This window comes from Falco rusticolus, chromosome 6 (assembly GCF_015220075.1).
Source record: "Falco rusticolus isolate bFalRus1 chromosome 6, bFalRus1.pri, whole genome shotgun sequence".
In the NCBI taxonomy this organism is placed as follows: Eukaryota; Metazoa; Chordata; class Aves; order Falconiformes; family Falconidae; genus Falco; species Falco rusticolus.
Window position 1 is genome coordinate 6,730,549 of NC_051192.1, and position 17,016 is coordinate 6,747,564.

Genomic DNA, 17,016 nt, shown 5'->3' on the forward strand with positions numbered 1-17,016 from the left:
AAACTGTATTGAGGCCTCAACTCAGGCTGCCTCACTTCATTATTTTTTTTTTTAAAGTAATTCATTGATCAGCTAGTTTTAGAACATGAAAAATCTATTAGTTCTTATTAGGCTTTCTAAAAAGAAACCAAAAAGAAATCTGAAAAATGCAGCACATTTAAACTGAAAAGTAAGTTCTAATATTAAGACTCAAAACCAGATCTCCATTACTACAATTTGAAAATTCTGCATAAAAACTGTATCTCATGAACATGAGCATAAAAGACAGAGTATACCCGATCTGCAATCGTTATGTCCTGGTGTGAAGTTCAAACAAAGGTTAGATTCCCCTTTACTGCCTGAACAAAGTGTTCGGCACTTCAGCAGTGCCTCTGACCCCAGCAGTAAAGCCTCCTGCCAGGGTTCTATCATCTTTTGCTTCACACAGACTTTGTTTCCTTTCTGTGCATTTTTGATAAAGCATAATTTGTTCTCAAGGCTAACAAGAAAAAACTACCTGCCTACATATGCTTCCTGATATTCACCCACTTTAAGCTACCATATCCCAATTCTAACATTACACGTTGGGCATACAGTTAGAACCTAAGTCCCTGACCATGACATATTGCAAACCTGACTATTTTTTGCAAGATAAGAACAAAACTGTTTTACAGCTCTGATTTTTTTTTTAGCTTTTTGTTTTCTGAGAATGGACTGTGCTGGCATGATGTTGCAGGAAGTTGACATTGATACAGTTCTCCTTAAAACAAAATATCCAATTCTATTTGTCAGGACAGAGGACAGAGACCATCAGTTAGCTATAGCATTTACTTTGAGAAATACAATTGGTACAGCCTTCACTATCATTTGATTCATAGCAAAAAATTCCAAAAAAGTTTGCTTCTATCATGCTCCTTTCTTTCCTCAGTGAGACAACTGAGTATACTAGATCCTTGTGAATACGTCAAACATTTTTGTTGGGTTTTTTTAACCCAAATGTGTACCTTCCTCCCCAGCCCCTGCTGAAACCTAAGACTTTAGCTATGATACTTTTGTAGGAAAAGAACTGGTTTAGAAGATCTGTTCATTGCCTTCTGAAGCCTTCTCCTCCCCCTTACAAAAAGTAATCTGGCAAGTTGCGAATGGACAGGAGTGACACACATTCCCAGGTCACTGGATCCTTCTAAATTAATATCTCAAGAAAGAAAACGTAAAATGAATCAGTGTAGAAAGAGTCACAGCCACAGAATGGTTGGGGAGCTCATAAAGTAAGTTCCCAGTTTATCTCCAATTTCTGCTGAATACAACTGTTAAACAGTCTCATCTACAGTTTGTCTCTACCCTGATGAAAGCTATGTAATACCAAAATAAAGCGGCTTTTAGAAACTTCCCATTTGTATTTTTTCTTTTTGTATGTGTAGTAGAATAATGTCATCATTTCAGACAAATCTTACATTTACCTTCCTTATCTTACCTTCACCTGTAAAGAATCTTCTTTATGACATTTCATTTAAGAGAGAGTTTTGAGCAGCATGCATATTTCTGAGACAAAATCTAGCTGTGACATTTTATAATAATGAAAAGTAAATCCCACCCCCCCCAATATTTGATATTTTCTAAATAGACTGATCATGTATTTTTCTTAAGAGATTTCACAACCTTTTTTCTTGTATTACTAAGTGTCAAAATTGGAACATTTCAAGTATCACTAAGTTATTACCCTAGGGAGTTATAACAATTTGTAGTTAAAGACTAGAGTAAGGAAAAAGGTCCCTGCTAGTTAGCAATACTCTAAAGAGACACACCACTGTTTTCATACGCTTACAGTATTTTTCAAAGGAAAGTATATTCAACGTGGGAAAATGTGTCCTGTGATTTAAGATTTTAAGGCTGGCATTGTTTCCCTATAATACTGTTGGAAAGTGCACCAATAGATAAAGCAGTAGAAATCTGTCTTCAGTGCCTGAGAACTGCCAAAATTTTATCTGGTTGTTGCTACCAGTTAAAGTACATGGTGTTCCAAGAAGTTGTATAATTTTGGTTGAGGGTTTATTTGTTAGTTTAAATGGGGTGAACCAAACCAAAGTGAACAAATGAGCCAGAAACATTACAGGTATAAGAATTTTTTGATGTCAAGCTGTTCTACTGTAAATATAGTTTAAATATTCAGTGTAAACTATCTCATAACCAAACTGCTGGAAATTGGAATAGTCTGGCAAAAGCTCATCTCCTGAGACAGTATGAGGGAGACCAGCCATTACCTATGGCATGAAGAAGAATACATTACATCCGGACTCTGACTTTCAAATAAACGTAATGAGCGCTTTCTTTTTAAATTTCTATGATACTCAGAATAGACACTTATCACAAATGATCAAAAAAAGAAGAAATTTAAGAAATTTGAAATATTTTTATAATAAAGCATAAGAGAACAATAAATTTACGTGACTTTGAAACAATGTTACGTTTCTGTTCTGTGATGTCCCGCTACTAACCCAAGCCTATTTTTTCTTTAAATCATTTTACAATTCTAAGATGCTTTTTGTTTTCCTTTTTGCTTTCTGGTGAGACTCTGTTTTTACCTGCCATATAGCAAAATCAAGCAAACCTGAAAACAAAGTTAAAACAGCAAAATTTGCAAAGGTGACACAAAAGATTGGGGGTGTGAAACAGTAAGGAAATTGGCTTTTGCACAGAAATATCTAAACATCAGGTTTGAAGCTGGAGTTTCTAAACTGGGACATTCAATTTTTCTTTTCTTCCTTCACTAAATGAGTTAGGCCTAACAAAGCTGTGTCTGTTTGCACTGGGAAGACTAAGCAGACATTGTTGCTCCTCTGGCAATTCAAAATGGGGACTTTCAACGACTGCCAATTTTTCTTATTTTTTCTCTGCTTACCAATTCCTCCACTAAAAACAGGCACACCCCAATGCCCTTGTTATTTTAATTGTAATTTTTAATAATTAGTTATTTTGGACTCAAAAGAACAGTCTTAGAAACTTTAGGAAATTATGCTGCAAAATATGCAGGTAAATGTCTAACATTGTAAAGGTAATTTTATATAAAAGGGATTTTATATAAAAAAGACCCTTCCAGCGGCAAGAAAGTATAGAATCGAGGCTCTGTCTGTGTTACTAATGCTTTTAATTTAGAATTATTCTGAAACTTTTAGTTAACACTTTATCCTAAGTGATAAATTATCAGCATCATGTTGCATTAGCCTTTTTTCTATGTCAATATTGACCAGCTCCAATTATTTTAATAACATGTGGAAAATATCTTTTCCCAGGGAAAGGAGAGGGAAGAAGCCTGTAAGTAGACTTAGTTGATCAGTTTCAAATTTTACACTAGGGCTCTCTTCCTTTGTCACGTATCAAAAGAAAAGAGAAAAATCACCTACTTGGCTAACTCCAGGCAGTGCTTGCTTTTCTCAGAAAGAAAAACTATGGACAAGCTAGACAAAGAACAAAGGAGACTAGATCTCTACTAGAAACTTTTCATAGTATTTCAGCACTTTAAACAAGTTCAAATTACACCAAGAATGATCTGAGTGCAACGGAGGATTTATCTACAAAAATTACGAAAAAAGTTAGCGTGCCCATTCTACTTTCGAGACGTTTTAACAGATTGATATAATATACTCAACTGTTTGGGACTGTACAGAAACATTTTGAACACATTAAAACATTTTATCCACATAGAGTTCCTCAAATTAAATAACTTCCACTCTCATTTTCAAAAGAAACCAGAAGTATGATGACCTAATACAGCATGCATTCAAAACAGTTATTTCTGCTCTTCATTGATCAATAATAGTACAGAAATAAGGAAATTCACATGACTTCATCCCTCTTGCTCAATGCTGATCTTTTATGGAGATCTCTAACACCACCAACAAATGCAATTCAGTAACTGGACCACATAAAAGGATACTTTTAAAAATAATAAAAAACACCAACTTGAAGTAAAAGTTATTTGTTCCAGCCATCAAACAGTGTTCTAGTGCTGTTGGTTAAACTTCATTCTCTTAGCAAAATAATCAGGTGTTGTTTTTTTTTTTTTAGGTAAAGTACCTAAGCATTCATGAACCTATTCCCATTAATTATAGTTCCAATAAAATAGGTCTTTTATATAAGTTTTTTCTTGTAATGAATTAAAATCCTAAACTAATTAAATATGCTTCTTACATGCAATATCTTTCTGGAAGTATAGGAAAAAGTTCTTTTTCACAAGAAATACTGCAAAGCATGGCTACTGAAACTTGGGTGACCAAATTATAAAAATAACATGGGACAAATGCATTTTAGTTTAAACTTAAAGCATTGCAATGTAGAATAATTCTGTGATGTTATTTTAATTAACGGGGTTTAGTTTTTAAACGTTGCTAATTATGGAGGTTGAAGAATTTAGGTAACTGACTAGAACTCCTTTAATGTTGTTTGGCAAGACAAAAGCCACTAGGGTAACATGAGCATGGTAGGGCAACTAGGCATAGTTGCCTCAATTGAACCTGGATTAAATTTGCAAGTCTAATGATGAGGCACACATTTCACTAGGCATTCCTTATTTTCTCCCTCAAAAGCAAATCACTCATCATTTTCACAAATGTTACTCAAAAACCCCACAAAAACCAAACACCACAAAGAAAAAAAAATAATAATCAAGAGGAGCTGGCCACTCCTTGATCCAAACCAAGATCTAAGGAAGCCAGAACTTTGCCTTCCTCTTCATGACTTCCAGAACAATTGAACAGTTTTATTCACTAGGAAGGTAAGTCTGATGCTTGTCATCAGAGAGTTTTCACAGGAAATAGGACAGTCTTTTGAGGAAACAAAATGTGAAGTTCCTTGACTCATTCAAACTGCACCACATTTAATGAAGAATATAAAGTGAAGAGTGATGTGTAAAAAAAATAAAATACACTGTGTTTATGTTGAACAAGTCCAACCCAGACCAAATCTTCACTATCCCAGTATTACATTGTCTCCTTTTGAAGTCCAGCATAGCACCCTAAATCTGTTCACCTACTACTACTGCTATAAGCTTTCAGTGGAGAAGCCGAAAAGAATCTCTGCTACTATTACTGACATGAACTTTTGTAGATTAGCTAAAACAACCAAATCTTCTATTACTATTCCTTTAGTAACACCATCAGAGCTCCAGAACCAAGTCTTAACTTACTTCTGAGTGAAATGAACAATAACATTTTACAAGAATCATCTTAGACAGGCAGAAACCTTCAGTCTCTGCACGTGGATACACTATGGAGCATATAAGTATCTTGAAATAAAAATTGAGAAACAAATGCACAATTCCAAACGTTTTTGTTTAGAACATTCAGTACACAAAACTATTGCAAAAATGTCTGAAGTACTGCTTTTCTGGTCTTTTTACAAAATTATAGATAAAACACTTCTATTAGAATCTTACCTGTGCCTGCTGAACATCTTCTGTGCATTGTTTCTCTGTTTCTAGGACAGTAGATTTCAACTCTAAAAAGAAGATACAGATTTTTAAAAACTTATATAAAAATAATCCATTGATCCTTCAAAATGCACATTAATAATTTCATGAGAAAGGGTAAAGTTTAAAAGAAAACAAATGTTAACTGTCCCATGTTCCAAATTATCCATCTAAAATTAACCTAACAGGTTATATGCACAAAATAAAGTCAGCCTGATCTTAATTTGGAATATGTGTATTTTGACTCAACATTAAATACTGTCATCTGAAACTTGAAAGGAATCTATTTTGATTGTCAAAACTTCTGATTCAAAGAAAAACAGTTACTTATGACTCTATTTTACATCTTCCACAGGAGGTCAAGGGGAAGATTCTCATGTTTGTTCATCCCATCCAACCTAATTAAGAAGTATTTCTGTCTTTAACACCTGGGGGTTGTGTCTGTTCACAAAAGGCCAAAAGAACCTGGGAGCAGAATGATGACTGTTGGCAGCTATGTTATCTTTTTCATATCCTCCACTGGCCCTCCTTTGCCCTGCCATCAAAATTTGAAGTCTCCATGATGAGGTAGATAATGATACAGTTCTAAACTCACACTTTAAAAGTGTGCTTGAATGGAAGCGGTCTTAGTATTGCAAATACATTTTGAGAAATCTCAGTTTCATCCTAGCTTTATTATTCACTGTCTACATCATCTCAGTCTTACAAAGGGATAGTTTGGGACAATACACTGATTGTGCAAGTGTACAGTCAGAGCTTCCCACAACTGGGAACATTCAAACTGAGGACACAAAACTAATTCTTCACCTTTGTACTGAATTCCACACACTCTTTTTTGGGCAAAGAGCCAGCATTAATTTAGCTCTTGAAATTTTGACCGTGCTGAAAAAATGAAATAAAAGTAGTTCATTCTAGTGTATCTTCTTTATTTTTTTTCCACTTTGGAATAACTAATGAGAATCCTAATGAATATATAAGCATTCCTTCACTTAGTTACTGTCTTGGGGGGCGGGGGGGATATTCGTGCCAGAATGATGGTTTTAAATGGAACTACTTATCTCCAACTATCACTGTAACAGTGAAAAATAAAATAGCAGTGAGACTAAGAACTTTTATCTGTGCATTTTACTTGGAAAATGAGAATCAAAACATAAGATACCACACACATGCCCCAAACTAGATTCACTTTCTTGTTTTAAAACCTGGATAACAATTATTATATCTACTATAATACTAGTCTTTGATCTCTCTGTTTTCATAAAAACATTGCAATTTAAACCAAATCTAAGCACAAAAGAAATTACATTAAAAGCTTGATTGTGCTAATATTTATTTTAGTAAGAGACAGTTACTGTACATTCCCACGTTGTTTCTACAATGCTGTATTTTGATGAGCTGCTGGATAAAAGTAGCAGCAGATTTTGTGCTGGAAATGGCACAAGCATGTAACAACCCAACACACATTCAGGGCCCTCAAGCCTTCCAGTAAGCCACTGCAGAGAATAACAGAGACTTCATTTATTTATGGAAGAGAGAGAATCTTGTAGTTGTCGTCCAGAAACTCTGGATTCATAATTCCTAGACATTTGGCCTCCTCACAGCATTCTGACAATCCCGGCAGTTGGGAGGGCAGACATAAATTGCCAGTTGCAGTTAAGCTGCAAGGCTACCCCTTAAATTTAACAATCTTCAAACTTTTAAAATTTAATTTAATTTTTTAAGTATTTACTAAAACAGCATTTCAAGTCTTGTCTGTCAGAATTGTTCCTAGTCATAAAAAGCGGGATGAGGATAGGTTGTTGTTAACAGTAAATAACTCATCATCTCTCACTAACAAATTTTTAGTATGGATGAATCAAGCCTTGTTGCTGGCTTTTAGGTAAGTCCATTTACTGAAGAAAATTCAGGATGCTACTGACGAATTGGGCACTTACTCCTCATCGCAACCAAAAGAACCCCACCAAAACCAGTGAAATATTATATTCTAGGAAAAGTTATTAATGTCTATTCTGAAGGAAGGGAAGAGTATTAACACTTTTAAACGAAGCAATTGTGAGATACTTCTTATTCAAATTATCTGGAAGAAATAATTTTTTGGCTAACCCTACCTCAACTGATTTGCAAAACCAGGAAAACTTCACTAGTATTTGGGCATCTCCCCAGGGCTTATATACATGATTTTAGATTTCTGTATGGTTGAGAGAAACTTTAAGATGTTTGAATATTCTAGTACTAGACAAGACACGTACACACACAACTTAGAATGTATCCTGTTATGCAAACTGTCATAAACTACCTCCCTTACTCAAAAGTTGTTAAAAAAAAATAGGAACAGGCTGCTCTAAGTATTTGTTAATATTAAGCAATTTGACAAAATTGTCTAGCTTATTTTTACCTCAGCAGGCTTTGTTCTAAAAAGGGTTCTAAATATAAGCTGAGTTCAGGGTGATAAAAGCAGATTTCCTTAAGGTTAGTTTGCCAAAATTCACCAAATAGACTGTATTTGCAGCAAACAGGGTTTTATCTTTGTTAAGCAAAAGTGAAAACCCAAAAGCAACCACCACTGCAACAAAAAATAGTTTAGGAAAGGAAAGGAAAAAAGCGCCATATGACAAATGAAACCTTCCTCTTAACCCAAATAATTCCCACCCCACCCCCGTTGTTCATAAAACAAAGGAAATAAATATCTGGACAAGCTTGGTTTTGTTGAAGAGACTAACATCCATTTCAGGTTGTAAACCCACAGAGAGATTTAGTGTTTCATTTTGCAGAAGTTGTATAATCTTTTGAGTCTCCGCCCAGGCGGTTAGGACCAGTCCCGTGGGAGACAGGAGAATGCCTGCCTACTTGCCTTTTCCTGTATGTTAAGTAAAATAATGTCATCAGCAAAACACTAAAATTATTGAATTTCAAGTACCCTGGTTGTGTTTAGATTCAGGCAATGTGCTGGGGTGTGGTAGAGTTAAATACCATTAAAATGTGACAGGAACAGATTTTGGGTATTCGGATGGAAAATTAGTGGCATACACTCTGATCTTATTGGTGCTATTGACTCATTTTGTCTAAAACCTTTTCTGAATCCAGAACTGAAAGATGTTTTTTGGCATAAGTATATGTTGACTTGAACCCAAAGTCATATTAGGTGTTTCCAAACTTTAGTTTTTTTAATATATAGCCAACTAAAAAATCCCCAAGAACACAAAAAAACCAACCACCAAAAAAATCAAAACTAATTTAAAAAAACCAAAACAACCAACCTGAACACAAAAAGCCCAAAATCCCCTGACAAGTTTAACAGCCCTTTCTTCATACCCACCAGTGCTCTACATGACACAGAGCACACAGTAAAACTATTTAATATGTACTATATTAAACAGATGATTAATTAATTTGCTAATTTAGGAACAGATTACCTAAGACCTCGCAGAATTTCCTCTTGCCTTACTTAAAACTTGAAGTCCTAGTAGTGTCCTCAAACTAACATGTGTATAATAAAAATAAACTACATAAAAATATCCTGCTACTTTCTTCCTGGATCAACAATTTTGTCTAAAATGGATGTTTTAGTTTGTAAACCATTGTCTCTGGTATTATTGTATCTGATTAATCCATATGGCCAAAATTATATATAATGCAAAAAAAAATAAAATAAAAAATGCAGCTACTCCGCACACAATAATTTCAGCCCTTTCAAAAATGCTTGCCTCCTACACCTTACAAAAGGGGCATATACATAAAATAATTTAGTTAGAAATTTTAGGGAAGATATTTATATTACAGGCTTCACATGAGACATCACTCACCTCCAGGTTCTTCCACATGGCAAGCATGCAAATAATGAAACCAAAAGTTAAATTATTTATCTACCTGAATTTTATGCAGAACAATTACAGGTTTTTCTTTTCCCTCCATGCCCTACACTGTAAATTCACACCAAAACCCAAGTGTCAGCACCTCAATTTTTTGAGAACTTTTTATGTTCCATTTAGAAATAGTCACAATACACAATTTTACATTTTACTTCTAATTCTATTTTCTTAACTTTTTTGCAGTTTTTGAGAGGGCAGTGGCTGAGATAAGCAACAGACAAGTACTGTACACACTATATCCATGCAGTGGGTATAATATTAAATAGAAAAACATAGGATGGAAATAAATCATGTATTAAATGAATGCATTTAAAAATAGTTAGTATTATCCTCTTGGTAGTAATACTCTTCCAAATTGGTAAAAATACTAAAAATCTTTACATTTCAAAATATTTTATGTGATCAATATTCGTCTAAATTATACAGCAACAAAATTGATGGCCTCTACCGGGCTAAAACTTTAAAGTAAAATAATAAGATATTCACCTATTTGTCTTTCCAGTGCAGAGTATGTTCATAAATACTCTGATCGCACAACCATTAGCTAAGCTTCCACGTTGAGAAACACAACCTGTCCTCTCAAGGCACACGGCAATGAATTCTACTACCACATATAACAGCACTTTCATTAAATACAGCATAAAAGAGCAGATTGTTGGTCAAAAACTGGACTAGCCCAACAGTGCAGCACTGCTGCATTCCATACCCTGAATTGCATCAGTGAGATGGATGCAGAAATGTTTCCTTGACCTCTAATAGAGCTGCTTTGGTAAAAGCCACAACATAAACAGAATAATATAGCAGTACTGAATTTTTGTTGGCATTACTTCTTTTGCTTGTGAATACTGGAATAAGTGATACCAGTAAAAGTGAACTGTTGCCATGACAAACGGTGTCCATGCAGAGAATACTTTGCTCATATTCCAGGGGAAGTGGTAGAGAAGTCCCAAAGAGAAGCAAATCTGAAATTAACTCCACCCAAAGCCTACAATCAATATAAAGAGACCTCTTGAAATAATGACTTAATTCTTCAAATCTGAGAAATGCAATAAAATGGTTGGTAGGAAATGGAAAATTTGAGAACACCCAGTGGCTCTCTGTGTAGGTCATGGGGATGAATGTATCCTAAAAGCATTGAGAGCGATTAAATGCTAACGCAAAGCTAAGCCTCCATGTGGTATTTGCCCATCAACACTACTAACAGAGAACAGGGTTGAAATTCTCTTCTAAATGTCTTTGTCAGCTACAGAAACCTTTTTTTTTTTTTTTTTGCTTTGTTTTGATTCTCAGCTTCAACAAAGCTTTTAATGAGTATGCAGATTTCAGAAATTTGGCTGCTAACGTCACAAATGTTAACATAAACCGACTTTGTGAACAAGACCTCAATTCAGTTTTCAGATGCACTTTTCCTACCTCTCTGTCAGCAAGGGACTGATGACTCCACAAAGGAATATGTTACACCACTCTAATAAAAATAAGAAAAACTTCAGAAGCCCACTAGTGGTATACTGAAAGTTAAGAAGGGAAAAGCACCATGGCTTTGAATGTATGTAAACTGGAGAAGAACAGAGGTTACAACACCTGATAAAATCCATTTGTTAACAGCCAAGATGGGCACCTGGCATCTGCTGACTAAAAGGCATGCCTTTTTGCTGAATATTTTTTATTAGATTAATACTAGCTAAAATTATTTCTGATGCTAATCCAAGATCTTAAAAGCCTGGTATTTGTTGGAAATTAAGATATTAAGTTTATATCCTGGATTCTAAAAGACAGTAACTCTACCCCATGCCATACATTATCTCGTATGTGTCCAAGAACTATACCTTCTTCTGTAATGTTGAGCTTTTGTTCTTCATCTGGAGGTTTGGGTGGCGGCCACGCAGATGGAATTCTCCTTGGAAAGCTTCCTTCAATGTAATCTGATGAATGTGTGGGTTGGCTAACTGCAGCCCAAGTATAAAGCTGGTCTTGCTGTGGTTATTTAAAAAAAAAAAATAATAAAAAAAGAAAAAAGTTGAGAAGTTCATATAGAAAGATAAACTCAAAATATCAAAGCTTTTGTTTCCAACACAAATAGTTCAATATCCACCCATATATCAAGGCACACTTGTTTTTATGCTCTTCATCTTCTGACAAAGACTGAACATAAATCTATATAAAAACAATTTAATATTTCAGTTTTGTAATTACTTCTATTAACAATAGAAAATATAATCTTTTAGTTTTCTACTGCACAATGAAATGCTAGAATTTAGTTCAGAACTTTTTTTGAGTATGAAGAACTCTTTGCCACTTCTTTCCTTAGAGAGATAACAGGTTCTGTCCATCATGACCATACTTTACACATGGCTAGTTCATAGGTTAGAGAAAAATATTTCAGTTCACAGTCTATTTAATCTTTTTACACCAAATACACAAGCAAAAAAAAAAAAAAAAAAAGCAGCAGCATTATTTCAGCATAAATTAAAACTGAGGCATTTACTCTTTGCGAACATGTTTTTGTCATTTACATTTCCATATTCATAGAAAGGCAGCTAAAAAGATGGGTTTGATTTTAGAATAAAATAAAATAAAAAGCCCAACAACAACAACAAAAACAAAAGCAACCCACAAAAAAAATCCCTAAACAAAAAAAACCCAAAAACCAAACAGCTAAAAGTATTCTCAATCCTCTGGGCTCAAATCATATTATATCCTTATTACTTAATTTTGAGTTTGATTCACTTATTAAAAGTAGGAGGCATCCAGACTGTCTGATGAAAACTAGGGCAAACTTGTGCTTTAAGCCAATAGAAAGATTTTAGATGAGCACAATACAAGTAGTTATACTTGTGACTCCCAGTATGCGTCAACATGCACATCTTGTGATTAAGTCTTTATAATACTGTAAACTGTATAGAGATCATTCACAGCAACTGCATGAGTATCCTAATAAATAATCTAGAGATACGCAAAATATTGTAATATGTAACTGGGAAAAAAAATAAAATCACAGGATGAAAATATAGTCATATCACACAGTAATATCTTCTTACAAAGCCTGTGTTCATAACACTTCATTCACACTATTCATAGTCTGAGTAAAACATTGGTAGCATATATTTGTCCTGAATATTTCATTTTAAATACAAACCTTTTTTTATTATTTTTTATTTTTATTTTATACAGATACTAAATATTGAAGAGACATGCAGGGGGAAGAACAAACTAATTTAAGAGTTTTTTTAGGATAATTGTTATTCCATGTGACTAAGCTTCTACTTGCCTAAAAATAAGTTGTGATAAGACCGTTGATATTCTATTCAGAAAAACTTATTTAGAACAAACAAATGCTGATTATAAAGTAAAAATTCTTGGTTTACAGGGGGTGTCTCAAACAGTAAGGGTCAAAGGAAGCTCCTTAGATCTCTCCAGCATGAAAAATATAGCAAAAATCCAGCCAGATACACAAACCTTAGATAAAGGTTAGAATAAATGGATAAAAAGCTTAATACAAATTGACATCAGGTTCTTTACATAGCCCTGAGCTCTATGTTCCTTGAAAAGCCTACCCTTTTCCCATTACTATGCTGCTGCATTTGAACATCCAAAGAGGCTTGATTAATGCAGTTCTTTCAGGAACTTACTACTTTCCTCTAATTCCAGCGTTGTAGAGGCTATGTATTTCTGGGTTTCAGCCTAATTTCCAGTACTGTGGGAGTAAAAAGGAGAGGAGTCATAATACCTGTGCATACTGTGTAAAGAAAAAGAAAAGCTGCTGGATTTGGCTAATTCTCTAGTTTCTGCACCATTCAAATCTCAAAAAAATGCAGAAGAGAATTAGATGTTTTTAAAAAAGTCAGAGGCAAAAGAGAAGAAAATTTTTTTGCCCACTTTACCAAATTAGACAGTCTGTGGAACACAGGGAAGAACAAGGTCTACAGAGGGTTAGCTGGGTAAGCACAACCAGTTTTCGATGGGGATACATGTAAGGTTATAGGGCAATAAAACAGAAGACAGAAGACTGTAGATAATATTGACATAATATGAACGAGGAAGATAAACAGTTAAACTGTTCCTGGACATGATATTTCACCACAGCAGTTCTTGAAAGACATAACATAACCATTTAACAACAGAATTTTAAAATATGACTCTGAATTAAGATGCATCAAAAAATAATCATGGTATGTCTCAATTATTGTACAGATGGGATACATTATGAGGGTAATAAAATACGAAGTACCTATGTTCTTGCTGATAGAATTTACAGCATATAAACTATGAACAGTTATAAATTAAGACATCACACAAATCCATAACCTACTCCCAACCCAGCATGGGAGCTTCATTTGCAAATATAAAAATACTTTTTGGTCTGTGTTGTTTTTTATTTTGGGATTCTTTTCATTCACTATTCAAGACAGAGAAGGATGACAGAATAGACTCATCATGTAATAGAAATTTACAGAGGAAAATGTCAGCTTGCAAAAATGCCTTGAATGGACTTGCCCTACAACCAAAATGCATCCATGTTCAACATATAAATAAGGCATTTAACTACAGCTATATTCAGATTACTTGCAAACTTATAACTTAAAATATGAATAACCCGCATGACAGAAAGGTAGTCTGAAGGTCTGGACATCAAGCTAATAGTCCTTAAACGACACTTAAAATGGGAAAAGATTAACTGTGTCTCCACTTTTATGCCCTTCAAAAGAGATGAATCATTTGAATGTCCTAATTCCTACTCACTCAAACTACCATCAAAAATCAAATCCTCTTTATCTTTTGTCTTTAGCTTCTCGTCAGTTAACATACTAACCCATCTCATTTCTCCTTTTCCAAATCTGATCATGTCATAAATGTGCATGATTATTAGAACATTTTTGAAGAAAGATATATGCATCCAATTTCATGCTGAAGTGTTATTCAAGCAAAAGAAACAAAATAATCCAAATTAAAAAAAAAAAAAAAAAAAAAGATTTGCTTTTGTCATTAATAAATGTAATACAAACCTCCTGAAACCTGGACTTCCACATCCAACCTTTTATCCTTTAATCTTCTCATTTCAGAGGCAAGTTTTGCTATGTATCATTCTAAGTACAGCCAGTAAATATTCTTACCGTGATCGAGCTTTGAATACATCCAGAATTTCCTCTTCATCTTGCTAAGACTCCACTATTTAGTGTTTAAAACACTTCTCTTTTTTTCGGGGGGTGGGAGTGAGAAATATATATCTCCTTGTAATGAACAATCCCAGTCGTATTTATTCAAACTCATTTCTGGGCAGACATTGAAAGCTTAAAGCTGTCTGAGTCCAGCGCACTAAACATGATGTCAAGAAGAGTTCTCATTTCCACACATCCTTACACAGCACTTTCCATGGTTCTTAAAACTGCAGAGCATTCGCACATGGGAGAGGCAAACTGCCTGCAGGATCTGATGGTACCTAATCAATAGACATTTTACCACTTATAGATGTTGGTGTTTAGAATAGAGTCACAGAGAGCCAGGTCTGTAGTTTAACTCGCTCACTTCCCAGCCAGCTTTTAGTAGACACAAAGAATGGCTTTTTGTAACAAATTTTCATTCTCTGTACCACAGTGTTACACTTCAGGTACATAATATTAAATATTAATTATGCTCCTTCACTGCTTGAACTAAAGATGCTTTCCTGCAGATCTTTAAATATAGAAGCCAATGCTTTAAGCTACTCAAAAGAAGGGCCTCTAGCAAACGGCTTATAGAAGGAGGCTGGTGGACCCAGAACTGGGGCCATGAGCTAGACCTGCCACAAACATCAGGCAGTGTCCTAGTGTACCCTGAGCTTTCAGAAAAGGGGTCACACATTTTTCACACAAAGAGACCAGGTTTGTTCCCCAGGCCACAGCGTGGATTTGAAATTAGCATATCCCCCACTGTAGGAATATAAGGTGCAAGTTTAAACCTATGCTTTTGGCAGCTGTGTTGCTCCTGGAAATATGCAGTTAATATGACCTTCTGCTCCACACTTCTTCAGTTTTTAACCAACTGTTCACCTGCTTTCAGTTCAAAGGACAAAGACAGCCACTGTGAAAAATGCTTACAAGAGGTACAAGAGATGGAGTTGAAATAGCAATGAACGTATACACATCTGTCCCAGCCACTTGCAAAAGCATGAATTAGCAATGTGAGAATCATGGGGGGGGGGAAGTTTGACCGGAAGTATTTTCACAATTCTCAAGGAGGGGGGAAAAAAAAAAAAAAAAAAAAAAAAAGAGTAAAAACTAAGTGCAATCAGATCATGCATGGTGAGATGCGAAAGGTGAGGCAGTACAGAAGCACACTGCTATCAAAAGTAGCCTCTGCTCTTCAGCTCAGCAAGAAGTAAATGCGACAAGTGCATTTGCAGTATCTCTACACTTCCTTATACTAGAGTGAATTAGTACTAACACCCCTGATGGCTCCTGTGTTAAGCCATGAAGGAATCAAGCCCTATCTTGCAGGGCATTTACTTACAAATAGTAAACTTGATCAGTTCTTCACTAGAACCCCAAACATTCCAAGTTATCCTGAAGAAGGACAGGACAAAAGGCTTGGCATGTCTTCAGACAGGTATAAATGGGCCAGGAGTAAACACAGAGTGGTAGTTACAAGAAAGTTCTTACTTATCAAATCAGTCTGGATGTGGACAGCCTTCCAATGGTAAGAGCTGGAGGACTGGGGAGAGTAAAAGGTATAACTGTATTTAAGAGGGAACAGGATAAACTCATAGACAAATTACGCTTTATAGTACTTTGGAGAAGCAGGGGCCAGACTCCATGACTCAGAAGCTGTTTTCCAGACCAAGAGCTCCAAAAAGCTTGTTCCATGTTTGTATGTAACTGCTTGTGATTTAGAGTATTTCAAGTGCATGGAAGGAATATTTTTTTTCCCATTCACAAAGTTTAATCATTCTAATATACCAAGTATGCAACCTCTAAAATGAAAGAAAGCCAACTCCATGTTCCCACTACATATAAATAGTTAATTGGACCAGCAAGATTTTAGTTCAAGAAATTAGAGCCGAACTACCTCAAAATGCTTTTATCAGCAGGAGACTGATTTATTTTAAGCAGCTTTTAAAATCAAGAAATCAATACTATCAAGAACAAGGAAAGTGGTTTACTTTTTGAGGAGAGGCTCAGTAACAAAGCTCTGCCTGATCACTGAAAGAACCAGCGCAGTGATTAAACATGGCTCTGGGATTGTACTACCTTTGCCTGTGCTAGTGCACGCAGACACCTTCCAAGGGTGAAAACCAGCAAGTCAGTCATAATACTGTCATATATAGCTGAAGTAGCACTTTAGCCTCATGAACTAAATTTGATGCATGAGCATTTTGCTTGAGTGATATATCTTCTTTTCAGAAAACCGATGCACTTCCACAATTAATTTAAAAACACTTCAAGTGTCAAAAAAACCAGGAAACATTTCTTTCCCATGAAACGACTTCAACCTCTTCAACAAAACAGAACCAACTTGCTTGATCCCATGAAATTTTTTCTCAGAGTTCAGTATCATATCCTGGGGATATGAGAGGCCAAGAGACCCAATAGCACTGCAGTTAGGGCCCTCACGGGAAAGGAAATCAGGGAATTAAATTTCAAATTTCCACATCTATTCTCATTCTATTCCAATGTCACTGTCTTGGTCTTCCTATTCCATAGTAACTTCTACATTTAATACAGCTGAATA

General features: G+C 35.1%; 1 protein-coding gene across 1 annotated transcript in view; it reads right to left on the bottom strand.

Moving 5' to 3' along the window:
* Positions 1-17,016, bottom strand: part of FMN2 (formin 2) — a 166,753-nt gene that overhangs the window by 119,871 nt on the left and 29,866 nt on the right. Inside the window, exons 4-6 of the mRNA XM_037392766.1 lie at positions 11,139-11,286; positions 9,247-9,255; positions 5,411-5,472 (exon numbers count right to left, since the gene is read on the bottom strand). Of these exons, the coding sequence (XP_037248663.1) occupies positions 5,411-5,472; positions 9,247-9,255; positions 11,139-11,286 (219 nt within the window). The remainder of the gene's footprint in view (positions 1-5,410; positions 5,473-9,246; positions 9,256-11,138; positions 11,287-17,016) is intronic.